The sequence below is a fragment of the Gossypium raimondii genome, chromosome 3 (assembly GCF_025698545.1).
Source record: "Gossypium raimondii isolate GPD5lz chromosome 3, ASM2569854v1, whole genome shotgun sequence".
NCBI lineage: Eukaryota > Viridiplantae > Streptophyta > Magnoliopsida > Malvales > Malvaceae > Gossypium > Gossypium raimondii.
The window spans coordinates 1,506,823-1,521,143 of NC_068567.1; the positions used below are offsets into that span (position 1 = coordinate 1,506,823).

The window sequence follows — 14,321 nt, forward strand, 5'->3', positions numbered from 1 at the left end:
ATGATCTAGAGAAAAATCGCAATCCTTACAACGCAAACGACCATTGGAATCACAACCACAAGCAACACATCCCCCTCTATTTTCGCTGTAGAGAAAAACAGGGTGTTTATGTCCTACACATGTGTGAGCACCAGGTGTAAGAGCAATTATACATCGAAGGCATGTGCGTGTCTTACATTCTTCACATTTATAGGCAAAAGCTTTAGACCAGTAACCACATGCTACACACCGAAATACTTCGTTTGAAGTAAGGACTAGTGATGATTGGCAACAATAATGCCAAACCTGCTTTACCTTTGGTAACTCGACACAAACTTTATGGAGAAAGAAATCACACTGTGTACAGTAGTAAAATGAATCCGAGATCGGTAACAAGCACCCATCACAACATTTACTATCATACTCACCTACTCTATCACTTAACGTTAAGTGGTGAATATGCGTGATATGTTCTATTACAGTGGCTTCTCCAGCATCATTCCATTCAAGAACCTTGGTTATGGAGCTAACAGACTCATTAGAAATTGAATTGCTCGGGTTCGTAACTCACAGATCTTGACGAAGCTAACACCGACCTGAAGCTGAAATAGGTTTAGTTAACTAACGTTTAGGGCATATTGGAGTTGGTCATATATTGAGTAGGTTGGATGGAAAAAATGTTGAAATGGTAAAAAGTGGGTGGCTTAATATGTGGAATAGTTTTAGGTTACACGGAATGAGAAAAAGGTTTGGAAAAGAAAAATGTAAGTAGTGTAGGTTGGGGGACAAGCTAGAAATTAATAAATTGAAAGTAAAGAAACCAAAGACAACAAATAATTTTGAGAGAATGAAGGAAAGATTGCATTCCAAAGATGAAAGCTTGATTGAAAACTTGATGAAAAACTTGATGATTAAATGAACAAAGTAGCCCCCTATTTATACTAGTGACTTTACTAAATTAAGAGCCACTAGCCATAGAAAATCAAGGAAATAAAATATTCCCATGATATGAAAAATCCCTACATATTCTCCCCCTAATAAGTCAAAATAAAATTTCAGCTAATTACAATTTGAAAAAATTCTATTTTGGCCCGCCTTCTTTGCTCCTTTCTTCAATCTAGCCCAATTGCTTCTCCTTTTTCTCTTTTGACCCCAAATTGTACCCCTATATAAAATTCAATATAAAATGGAGAAAATCAGTGGTGTATTCTCGTAAATTGACCAATTAAATTACATAAATATGTATTTTTAGCATTTAATCAATACACTTTGGAGAGTATTGTAAACAACTCAATTGATCAATAAAAAATAAAAATAGGGGCGAAGCCAAAAATTTTTGATGTAGGTCGAATTAAATTGGATATTTTAAAATAACAAAATAAAATTTCACCATTTTAATAACATATATCTTTATCATTTACTAAGGGTATCATTTTATAATTGGATGTTGAGGTCACCCGGTTTTCTTTAATGTGAAAGGATTGAACCATTGAACGCTTTGTAACGTTAATGATTGAAATGAGCTAAAAAATCTTTAAAGATTAAAATGAGAAAAATGATATAATTTAAGAACTAAAAAGTGCTTCAAACCTTTAAAATTTGTCTTAAACAACAAAAAATATTAATTTTATAATTTTTTTTACTCTTTCCCTTTCGTTTGTAATTACTACCTTAAAATTTTCATTTTAGGAAAATACCTACATGCTCTTTCATAAACTATTCACTTCATTTTTTTAAACAACAGAACAATAAACTATTTTTTTCCTTAAAAATCTACCATTCCTTTAAAATATAAATATATAATATTCTACAATAAACTATTCACTCTCTAACAGGTTCTCATGCTTCTGTTAAAACATGGTTTAAAGAACACAAAAATCAGGAAATTATAGTTTGAATAAACATGGTTCAACTTCAAACATGCTTCCCTTACATTTATACTTCAAATACGAAAGCCTAGTTTGGATGATAAATACAATCAGCATTTCAAGTAATAAAGTCAAGACCATACTCTGTGTTCTCCGCAAAAGAAAAGGGTAGTTTTGGAGTACAGTCACCTTAGTCCACCGAATCTGAAGACACCCAGCATGGACAATGAAGTTGCATCCAGTACATTCCAAAGCCAAATCTAAACAGGGCTTACCACAATCACTGCAGTTCGGATAGTAATAAACCTTCTTAACAACAGTGAGAGGGTGCTCATGAGTGTCCTCATATACTTCAACGATACTCCCGAGTTTGATGAATGGATGTTCTCCAAGAACACAATTGACATGGGCAGAAGTATCACATGTTGCACAATGATAAAACCAAAGATTTGGATCTCGACTTTCTTCACATACATCACAAAAATGGCTTTCTGAATAACTATTATCATCACCATAAGCGAGTGAAAGAAGATGTTGATCATTTTTGTGTTGGGATGTAATAGGCAATGAAAAACATTTATGATCTAGAGAAAAATCGCAAACCTTACAACGCAAACAACCATTGGAATCACAACCACAAGCAACACATCCCCCTGTATTTTCGATGTAGAGAAAAACAGGGTGTTTATGTCCTACACATGTGTGAGCACCAGGTGTAAGAGCAATTATACATCGAAGGCATGTGCGTGCCTTACATTCTTCACATTTATAGGCAAAAGCTTTAGACCAGTAACCACATGCTACACACCAAAATACTTCGTTTGAAGTAAGGACTAGTGATGATTGGCAACGATGATGCCAAACCTGCTTTACCTTTGGTAACTCGACACAAACTTTATGGACAAAGAAATCACACTGTGTACAGTAGTAAAATGAATCCGAGATCGGTAACAAGCACCCATCACAACATTTACTATCATACTCACCTACTCTATCACTTAACGTTAAGTGGTGAATATGCGTGATATGTTCTATTACAGTGGCTTCTCCAGCATCATTCCATTCAAGAACCTTGGTTATGGAGCTAACAGACTCATTAGGAGATTCCTCATCTTCATTTTCTACTATTTCATATGAATATTTATATTTCATTGCACACTTCACATGGAATATAACATCGCACTCTGAACAATAGTAACTACCATGCTCTATGTTGACTTCATCATGACATATTATGCAATCCCGAACTCTAAAATCTTCCACGTGAAGGAAATATTTGTGAAAAAGGCGATGATCATGCCACTTGCTTTTGATGATGCGTGGCAATGAAGTGCACTTTTTATGGACCATAATGTTACATGTACAACATATGTAGGAAGCGTAACTTCCTTCAATACCACATGCATCACAAATGAATGATGATCCTCTTAGCAACAAAGTGAAAGGATGTTCATGCCTTTTATCTTCAACAACAAGAGCTAAAGATTCTGATACACATTCAATGTGAACAACAAACTTACACGGAGAACAACCATAAACAAATCCTTTTAGCTGGACTGTTACTTGGCATATCTTGCAAGAGAGTTGTTCGCTAATAAATTGTAGAGTAAGAGGATGCTTGTGATGGCACTTATGATTCAGTTTGAAAGGAAGCTTAGCGCATTTTTCATGTAAATTAAATCTACAGTCAGGAGAAAAGTGTGTATACTTTGCTAATGGTTCCCAACACCCAAAGCACTTACTATCATCTTCAAGTTCTTCATCTTGAAGGGCAACATGGTCAAGCTCTTTCAAATTATTCTCAGCAATATTAAATGTAAACAAAGCACATTTAATATGAAAGTCCAATCCGCAAGAGCAGTGATAAACAAACTTATTATCCTCTTTATCACAAAAATCACAGGCGTACACTCCATTTGAATAAGGTGCATTTTTCATAAGAAGAAGAGGATGATGAGGATGAAAAGGATGATTAAGCTCCAAAGGTGCGTCGCCACATGCCTTGTGAAGATAAAACCCACAGTGCTCCACACAGCAAAAACATGGAGCAGAAACCTCCTCCCCGCACCTGGAGCAATGAGTTACACCACTTTGATTGTGGATCAGCTGGTCTTGATCCAAGATAAGAAGCAGGGGATGTTGGTGGCCATAATTGTTAGACTCCTCCATTTCTCCTTCCCCAAGCAATATAAATAAAGGAAAAAGCTTGATTTTGGGAGCAAAGATTGAAAGGGAAAACAAGATTACTAAGTGAAGAAAGATAAAGATTGAGGAAGTGGGAGAGCATTTGATATTTAGAGGCAGAGGCAGAGGGTCGCTTATAGTAAACAATATAGGTGAACTCAATTAGGTAGTCAATGCTTTTGTCTTATCTTTTGGCTGTAGAGCTCTGCCCGCTTCACACTTGCTTTTGAGGTTTGGTTGGTTTGATATTCATGACTAAATTTATGAGATTTTTTTATCAATCCTTTTTTGTTTTATTTCGAAATTCCCCTATTATTTTATACTATACACCATTCATGACTAAGTCAATTTTCTTGACACTTTCCTTCACACCACTTTCATCCTTCAATTATTGTGGTTGTCGAAAATAGTAAATAAGCACAACCGGAACTTTAAAGAATTCTACCCAAATTATCAAGTCAACAAATTAATGTGTAATTAACATTTAATATTTGATTACAAGAGTTGTGTGCAAAAAGAAATCACTTTTGGTAGAAAGTGTGTCTTACATTGTCTTTTCTCTTTTAAAAGCAGTTTATTTATTTAAATTTAAAAAAATTGATTTATTTTTCTAATTATTTTTTTAAAATGATATTTTTATTTAATTTTTCTGATAATAATTTGACTTCAATTTTAGAATCTAAAATCTAAGAAAGAAAAGTATAAAGATTAAATTTTAAATTTATAAATAGTACAATAGTGACAGTGCTTGGCACTAAATTGAGGGCCACTCGTCGTCGCCTCCATTTCTCCTTCCCCGAGCAATGTAAGTAAAGGAAAAGCTTGATTTTGGGAGGAAAGTTTGAATGGAAAAACAAGATTACAAGTGAAGAAAGATAAAGATTGAGGAAGTGGGAGAGCATTTGATATTTAGAGGCAAAGGCTCGCTTATAGTAAAGATCCCGACGGCGGTGGCTAGGGCTAAGGATGAAAGAAAAAAATAATCTATCATTCCTTTATAAGATAAATATAATTTTTTTAACACTTACTCTAATTCATTATTCATCATCATGTAAAAAATGAATTCTTTTATGAAAATAGTATTTAAAAAATTTCAAATTAATCTAAATATTAATTATTTGAACTAACTAATAATATTATAAATCAACCTCCTCAGACTATTGAAAGCATTCCATCATCTCCAACGCAATGACCACATATATCCGCAAGGATACCTTCCGGCAACGGCAGTAGTCTGGAATATTGGTTTTCAGATGTTATTTCTTGTTTCATTTTTCACATATGCTAACATGAACATGTTTACACTACTCGCTCTTAGAAGAGAAACTTGAAAAGAAACAGAGAAAATTGTGTTTCATAGTCAAGATTGATTTCCTTCGAAATTCTCCCAAATTTGTTTAGTAAGTGGGAATTACTTTTTAAAACTACTGTGTAATAATTTAGCAAAATTCATTTCATGTTGCGGTGGTAGAGACATTTCACACTGAATTTAGTTAAATTTGAAATAAAACTTAACAAACCAGGATCCATCATGTCAAATCATCAAGAATGAATCAAAAATAAAATTAGATGCTGAAGCGTACCTGAGTCATGAATTTCTTGAAATCGACGGATCTTGGGAGAATATTTACTCTCTCTTTGATATTAGAAAAGATATCTTGTTATTTAATTTTGGACCATAACTCTAATATTTATAACATTGGCATATTAGTTCTAATTCCTAATTAACCCATCATTAATTAGTATTTGATTAGAACTCAATTACTAGAATATCTACACATATTTGACCCATACTTTATTTAATAATCAAAGCCCAATAAAATTTTAACCAAATTAGATCACTTTTAATTTGGGCTAACGTATCATAATAGTAAATAATAACATATAATTACCCTTATTATATATGTGATGTCCATATTTTCCAACAATCTCTCACTTGGACCACATATATATACTAATTACTCTATAATTACATGTCGTTATATAATCTTATGAGCTCAAAATTTTACCATCATATCCAAAAGGTATTCCAAACAATCTTGTCCATTAATTATGTTAACATAGAACCAATGCGACTTTCGTTACATATATCGTAACTAAATTTATCCCTAATCACGTATATTAACACAACCAAATGACATAGATCAAGTATGGATGTGTAGTATGAAAATTATATGCAATATGATATAAACATGTCTATTTCCAAGTAGTCCTCCTTAGTGAGATCAAACCTTATCAAAATCAGAGTGTGAATAAACCAAATAAACTTTATTTCTGTATAAAATAAACTTAATATATGTAAACTGAAATAACTAAAACTTTGTCTATAACATGAAAGCATTTAAAAGTACAAACTCTCACTAAAACTAAATATTCTTAAATGACATTACACCCATTTGAGCAATCCTTAAATGACAATACACCCATATGAGCAATATGCTTTTATAAAACCATAAGTGTAGTCCCTTAGTAAGCGAATCCGCAGTCATAGAATTTATCCTAATATGTTTTATAGATACCTAACTATTCGAACTTTTACTTAACTATTCTAAACTTGTACTTTAACAACCAGGAATTTAAAATTTTAACTTTAATATACTCCTATTACTATCGGAATAAAAGACTGTAATTTATTTTTATAATTTATATCTATATTCCATCAAAATCGGAATTCTGATTAAAATATTGTATCAAATAAGAGCATTTGATATTAGAGACAGAGGTCAACTCAATTAGCTAGTGAATGCTTTTATTCAAGATTACACATGCTGTTTATGGTGGGTTGATTTGATATTTATGAGATTTATTTAAATCAATTTTGTTTACAATTTCAGCCTTCAATTATTGTAGTGAACCAATCATGTCAAAAATATTAAATAAGCACAACACAACAAGGACTTTAAACAACTCTACCCAACTTTCAGCCAACACATTCAAGAGCAATTAATGAGTTACGTTGTCGGGAGAAGTTTCGCCATCTCTTTACATAAGATAGGCAGCGGAATATTTGGGGGTTAGCAGGACTCGCACTCTTTTTCTTAAAATTTTAAATTAATAATAATAAAATTATTTTTTTATTTTTTAAAAATTAATAAAATTTTAATTTAATCTTTTCAAAATTATAAAAATAATAATTAAAAATTTAAATTTACCCCTTTAAAACAAGATTACAAGTGAAGAAAGATAATGATATTTAGAGGCAGAGGTCAACTCAATTAGCTAGTCAATGCTTTTATTCAAGAGTACACATGCTGTTCATGGTGGGTTGTTTTGATATTTATGAGATTTATTGTAGTGAACCAAATCATGTAAAAAAAATTTAAATAAGCACAACAACTACCCAACGTTCAGCGAACACATACAAGAGCAATTAATGAGTTGTCGGGAAAAGTTTGGCTATCTTTTTACACAAGATAGGGTTAGCTGGACCCGCACTCTTTAAAATTTAATTTTAAATTAATAATAATAAAATTATATTTTTATTTTCCTTAAAATTAATAAAATTATATTTTTTAAAATTATAAAATAACAATTAAAATTTAAATTTAAATTTACCCTCTAAAAGAACTTTCTAACTTTACGGAAAGATAGTTTGTTTTGTCTTTTTCTCTTTAAGTAAAAGCTAGATACTAATAATAATTTTCTTTTTTTTACTTTGTTATAAGATTAATTTACCTAAATAATATTAAAAAGAAAATTAAATACGAAAATAGATTGTTAGTTATATTATATACGAAAATGTTATTTTTTTTTGTCGTGCTTATCTGATAGGTACAACCATTTTTTTATATTATTTTTTTACTTTAAATAAAATATCATTATTTTAGTTTTTAAAAATATTTAAATATATATACAGTCAAAATATAGTCAACAAGTCAAATTACAGGTTAAAAATACTCGAGACTAGTCGTGCCTATCAGATAGGCGCCACTGGTTGCGCTTCGATGTGTAGTGGCGCCAACGCCCTCCCCCGTGCCCTCTCGCCTCAAGACCGATAAATTATAAACAATTTATGTTTAGTGTTTATGGTTTTGGATTAATATTTTGTATGAATGTAATTTTTTTATAATTATTTTAAAATTAAATTGTTAGTAATTTAGGATTATGTTATAAACTGTTGTGTTTAGTTTAGTATTTGGTGAGTTTTAGTATTGTAAAATTATTTTGTTAAATATTTTTTAGTAATTTATTATAAATTGCTGTATTTTTGTGAGTTTTAGTAATGTAAATTTAAAAAAATTAATTTTATAGTTATTTTGTTAGTAGTTTATGATTAGGTTAGAAATTGTTAGTGTTTTGTGTTTGTTATAGTTATTTATTTTGTTAGTAATTTATGAGATTAGGTTACAAATAGTTAGTGTTTAGTATAGAGTTTTGTGCTTTTTAGTAATGTATTTTTCAAAAATAATTCTATAGTTATTTTGTTAGTAATTTATGATTAAGTTATATAAATTGTTAGTGCTTAGTTATGTGTTTTGTGATTTTTTAATGTAATTTTTATATAACGTAATTTTATTTGATTTTTATTTATTTGACAATATTTATTGATTTATTAAAATATTGATTAAATTTGTTGTTATATAATTTTATAGGTTGTTTGAAAGAAACTAATCGGTATGTTTCTATTTCTATTTTATTTTTTAATTGTATTTTTTGTTTAGATAGTTTATATTTATTTTAATTATATTATTATTGTAAACTAACATAATTTTTTATTGTAATTTTTTTTATTGTAGGTAAATTATGGGAAATTTTGAGATATTTACCGTGTTTTTTGTTTTTGAAATTTGAAATAATTTATTGTATTTTTTGAAACAAATTAAATGAATTCATTTTTTAATTTGATTTGCAACAAGTGGGTTCTTTGATTAATAATAATAATCACATATCAAGTGCTGTTAATGAGATGGTAATAAAATTTTTATTTGATACTCATGTTATTTGCGGAATTAAATTATATTGTATTAACTATTTTGCTAATTTAATAATGTCAGGGCTCGTACCGCGTATTGAGGGGTCGTCTTAATAGTGTAGGGTTTCTGTCAGATGAACGTTTAATGTCATACTTTGAGTTAGCCGAGTTCGGATCAACGGCATTGATCCGGACTTTTGATCTGCAATACGACTTGATTTCTGCTTTATGAGCGATGGCGTCCAGAGTCTCACACATTTTATCTTCTATGCGAGGAGTGCATCATCACTCTAGAGGATATTGCACTATAGCTTAGGCTCTCCATCGACGGGAATGCGGTCATAGGCGTAAGTTCGATCTCTAGGCCGGCTACCCTTTGCTATGACTTACTTGGACGTTCGCCAAGTGAGGAGAAATTTACCAGTTTGAGGTTTTCATGGCTAAAGGCGAATTTTGACTATTTGCCGAGTACTACCAATGAATGGGAGGTGATGCGGGCCGTTTGAGCTTACATTGCGCATCTTATAAGAGGTGTACTCATGCCGGATACAAATGGCAATATGGTCCACTTGATGTACTTACCCCTATTTTCCAATTTGCATAACACCTGTTCATACAGTTGGGGGTCCACAGTGTTAGCCATGTTATATCGCGAATTTTGTCAGATGACAGATCCTTCTACGATGGACATAGGTGTATGCCTCATACTGCTGCAGCCGTGGGCACTTTACTGGATGTCATTCTTGGTATCTATTAGTCACTAATGATTTGTATTTCCACTCATTAATAAGTGATGAATTTTTACTCGTTATAACAATTAGTTGACTTTTTTTTCAAATTATATTGTTCTAACAATTTGTTTTCATAGATGGAGCACTAATCCGGGTATCGGGAGGTCATACATGGCTCCTATATACCGCCTGATGATCAAGAATCACGCTAGAGAGGGGGTAAGTTTTTCCAATATCAACTTAATTTTATTATTTTATCTCACTTGACCCGCGTTAATATAAAAATGTTATTAACTGTGCAGTTCATTTGGATGTCGTATTCTGCTTCAGGAATTATGGAAGTTATTCCCTCATTTGCCCATGTCCACTCAAACCTATGGTGCATTAACGCACCTGTTATCAATTTTTAAATAGTAGAGTGGTATCATGACGATCGAGTACTCCAAAAACTCGGTTGCATATAGTATATCCCAACACTACCAGTATAATTGGGGGAGGTCCATGGGACTAACAGGAGGGGGAAGCATGAAAATGATTGGGGAGAAGTGCATGAAGAATATATTACAATGTGGAACAATCAGTTGGGGAGGCTACCTCAGATGAATTGTGCTTTAGATCTGCAGCCCTCGTTAGAGACCACATATATATACTAATTACTCTATAATTACATGTCATTATATAACCTTATGAGCTCAAAATTTTACCATCATATCCAAAAGGTATTCCGAACAATCTCGTTCATTAATTATGTTAACATAGAACCAAGGCGACTTTTGTTACATATATTGTAACTAAATCCATCCCTAATCACGTATATTAACACAACCAAATGAAATAAATCAAGTATGGATGTGTAGCATGGAAATTACATGCAATATGATCTAAACATGTCTATTTCCAAGTGGTCCTCCTTAGTGAGATCAAACCTTATTAAAATCAAAGTGTGAATAAATCAAATAAACTTTATTTCTACAAAAATAAACTTAATATATATGTAAACTGAAATAACTAAAAATTTGTCTATAACATAAAAGTATTTAAAAGTACAAACTCCCACTAAAACCAAATATCCTTAAATGACATTACACCCATATGAGCAATGTGCTCTTATAAAACCTTAGGTGTAGTCCCTTAGTAAGCGAATCCGCAATCATGGAGTTTGTCCTAATATGCTTTATAGCCACCTAACGACTCCGAACTTTTACTTTGACAACCAGGAACTTAAAGTCTATGCATTTTGACTTTGATGTACTCTTGTTGCTATTGAAATAAAAGATTGCAATTTGTTTTCACAATTTGCACCTTAGTGACAATATATTGTATCCATATTCCATCAAAATCAGAGTTCTATATACCTGATGATTTCTAATTGATTAGGCCTCCGATATGTGAGCATGTAATCTTTTGTTCTTTGAAAATACCTTATAACCCACTTGGATGCTATCCAATAGTCCAAACCAGGGTTGCTTAAAATATCTGCCTAACATCCTAATGGTGTACACAATATTCCAATGTATACAAACCTGAATGTACATTAGACTTTCCACTGCCAAAATGTAAAAACTCTAATGCATTTTTTGTAATCTCAAAATCATTCTTAGGGCATTGATTGAGGTTATACTTATTATTGACAAGCAGTATATTATTAACATATAAAACCAAATATAGAACCTTACTCCCACTAAACTTATGGTATATATGATTATCAACAAAATTTATCTCTAAACCGAATGAGATAATATTTGGTAAATTTTGTAATATTATTGAAGAGAAGTTCGCTTAAGCCCATAGATGAAGTTCTTTGCAAATCATTAACTTTGCATCATTAGACACAAAGCTTTCTAATTGCACCATATAAATATATGATCAATGTTACCATTGAGAAACCACTAACTTAATATTCATTTGATGGAGTTTAAGGTCAAAATATTCCACTAAAGCTAATATAACCCTTTTTCCAGCGGACCTTTTTAATGGCATTCATTCTTGAAGTTGTTAAGTTTGTTTTTCTGGAACAATTACCTCATCTTGAATAGGGAGTTGTTCAACATTGTTTTATTGAGGTTCTAGATTCACTTCTTAATCAATGATAGGTATGAGAACCTGGACATCGTAAAATTTATAGTAGGAATTGAGTTAGAATTCAATTCCTTCTTAAAAACAATGTCTCTAACTTTATTTCTCCCTCCAAACTCAACATCCTAAAAGAATGTTGCAATTCTTATCTCAAAAATATTCCTATTGTGGGATCATAAAACTCATAGCCCTTAGATCTCTTTCCTTGACCCTTATACTTTATAGACATTAAAGAAGTTAGAAATGATGTTATTTCAACCTTATCGTTTTTAGCAAAATGTTTCTCAATTTCGTCAAGGAAACCTTGGCCTGAGTAATCTGTTTAGATTCTATGCACCTAAAGGCTTCTAAAATGTTGTGCTTCATGATCATTAGACTCGTGCAATTTGAATGATCCCACCTCTCAAAATTCCTTTTAACATAAGGGGTGTTTTCCGTAGTGAGAAGTGCGGTTTGTTATTCCCTTAGTGCAATGCCTATGTTCATACAACCAAACACTATAAGTAAGTGCCTTTTCCATTCATTGAAATTAGTCACGTTAAGCATGGATATAGAATTTATGTGAGTAGATATTGTGGTAGTAGAAGATGAATTATTTGAATATATAACAAAAATAAAAATAAGCTCACATCAATATTAATAAGTAAATAATGAATTTAAGATAATGGCTAATCCCATCTCAAGATACCAAACACAACATTAATATCAAGTCTTTGGACAGTAATATTAACAGTAAGCGGTACTCTTGTTATAGCAATCAAACATTGACAATAAATTATGTCAAACAATGAATTAATCATTGGACTAACATATTGCTCACATACAGTACCTTACAATTGTCACACATTTATCACGACAGATGTTGTTGAAATTCTGCCAAATATTAATTACATCCTTAATTAAAACCTAAAGCCAAAAATATGAATTTATTTGTTTCAAAATATTTCTTTTAATTTCATCTTTCAATCAAATTAAAAGATAATAGTATATATATGTATATATTTATCCCAAAACAACATACAATGATGTTGGCAAATATAATAATAATTGAATAAATCATTGACCATAAATAACTTCACATAAGACTTCAAATTTATACCAAAATAATTTGAATAAAGGTAAACCTCATCATATCAGACACTCCATTAATATTTCATCTTTAGACAAAATATTAACTTGTAAGTGATATATTAGTATAATAATCAAACATTAACAATAAGAACATGTCGAACCATAAATCTTCCTTGAGGCCAATTTATTACTCACATGTAAAACCGAATAATTGTCACATGTTTATTATAATAGTTGCACATGTAATATTATTAACTTTTGTCGAAACCCCTTTTTGAAAACAAAGTTTTTAGTTGTCGACTTTGTTTAAAGAAACAAAAATTAGAGTCGTCACCGATCCTTTATTGAAGTGTGATCGGCCCACCTTAAAAATTATTTGGTCTACGAAGTTTGAGAAAACGAGTCCGGGAGTCAGTTACGTACGCGGAAGGGTTAGCACCCTCGTAACGCCCAAAATCGGTACCAAATTGATTATTTAATGTCTTGGTGTCGAGGGCTAAAAGATTTTTAAAAAACAACTCAAATAATGAAATATGAAAAGGATAATCAATCGTTCAAGTCATGTAAAGAAATCGAGTCCCAATACGTTAGGGTACGATTTCTTAAAATTCTTGAACTTTGAATATCATTTTCATTTTATACGAAAAATCTTCATTTTGAAGAAGTAACATGCCACGCCCAATAAGTTAGGACACAACAAGTTAAGTTCCTGAAAATGATTTTTTACTCAGGCATTTTAAATAAAGAATATTCTCGGTAATTTAATATTAACAAAAAAAATCGGAACCCAATACGTTAGGGCTCAATTTTCTCAGAAAACCCCTAACTTTGAATATCCCTTTTATTTTAAAAGCCTTTGAATTACAAAAAATTGATTTTAAGGTCTTAATGAAATCAGAAGTATATTTTCTAAAAGGTATGTTGAAAAACATTGCTATACAATTATGAACAAATACTTTAATTTAAACTACACATGTATAGATATTCACATAATACATATACATATAAGCACAATGTATGAAAATCTGAAAATGTGTGTACGCCTAAATAGACAATACATATTAGTATACACAAAAGAATGAAATACATAAAACGAAACTTATAATGATTTCTAAGAAATGTATGCATATTTGCACATAAAAATCGTAAAAATAAAAATAAAGGTATAAAAATATGCATGTGTGTATATATTTACAAAATAAAAGAAATGTATAAATATATATATAATTTAAAATATATCAAAGTTGAAAGATAAAAATGTATGTATACGTATATATATTTACAAAAATAAAAAATTAAAATTAAGATATAAAAGTATATATAAAATGCTTCTATTTACAAAACATATGTATGTATTTATAAAAAGTTTTTTTTAAATGTAGGTATATTTATACATATACATATATATATTTATAAAATAAGGAAAATAATATTCATAAAAAATATAGAATTATACATTAAAAAAGTGAAAAGTGTTTTTAAAACAAGTATATTTACAAA

At 30.7% G+C, this 14,321-nt stretch overlaps 1 protein-coding gene across 2 annotated transcripts; it reads right to left on the reverse strand.

Annotated features, from left to right (window-relative positions):
- Positions 1 to 832: 832 nt before the first annotated feature.
- LOC105796405 (uncharacterized) lies at positions 833 to 4,303 on the reverse strand. Of its 2 annotated transcripts, none has more exons than XM_052627903.1 (2): positions 2,037 to 4,303; positions 833 to 1,144 (listed from the first exon to the last, which is right to left on the reverse strand). In XM_052627903.1, the coding sequence occupies exons 1-2, from the start codon at positions 4,014 to 4,016 to the stop codon at positions 1,097 to 1,099; spliced, it is 2,028 nt and encodes a 675-aa protein (XP_052483863.1). In that variant the 5' UTR covers positions 4,017 to 4,303; the 3' UTR covers positions 833 to 1,096. The 2 variants fall into 2 exon arrangements, with proteins under 2 accessions (XP_052483863.1, XP_012481569.2); XM_012626115.2 differs by having other exon boundaries at positions 1,991 to 4,303.
- Positions 4,304 to 14,321: the final 10,018 nt, after the last annotated feature.

Excerpts from the sequence above, each read along its gene's own strand:
- LOC105796405 (XM_012626115.2), bottom strand. The coding sequence starts at position 4,016 with ATGGAGGAGTCTAACAATTATGGCCACCAACATCCCCTGCTTCTTATC. Across the intron at positions 1,145-1,990 it reads TCTTTTGCGGAGAACACAGA|GGGTACAATTTGGGGTCAAA; the intron begins GTATGGTCTTGA and ends AATTTTATATAG.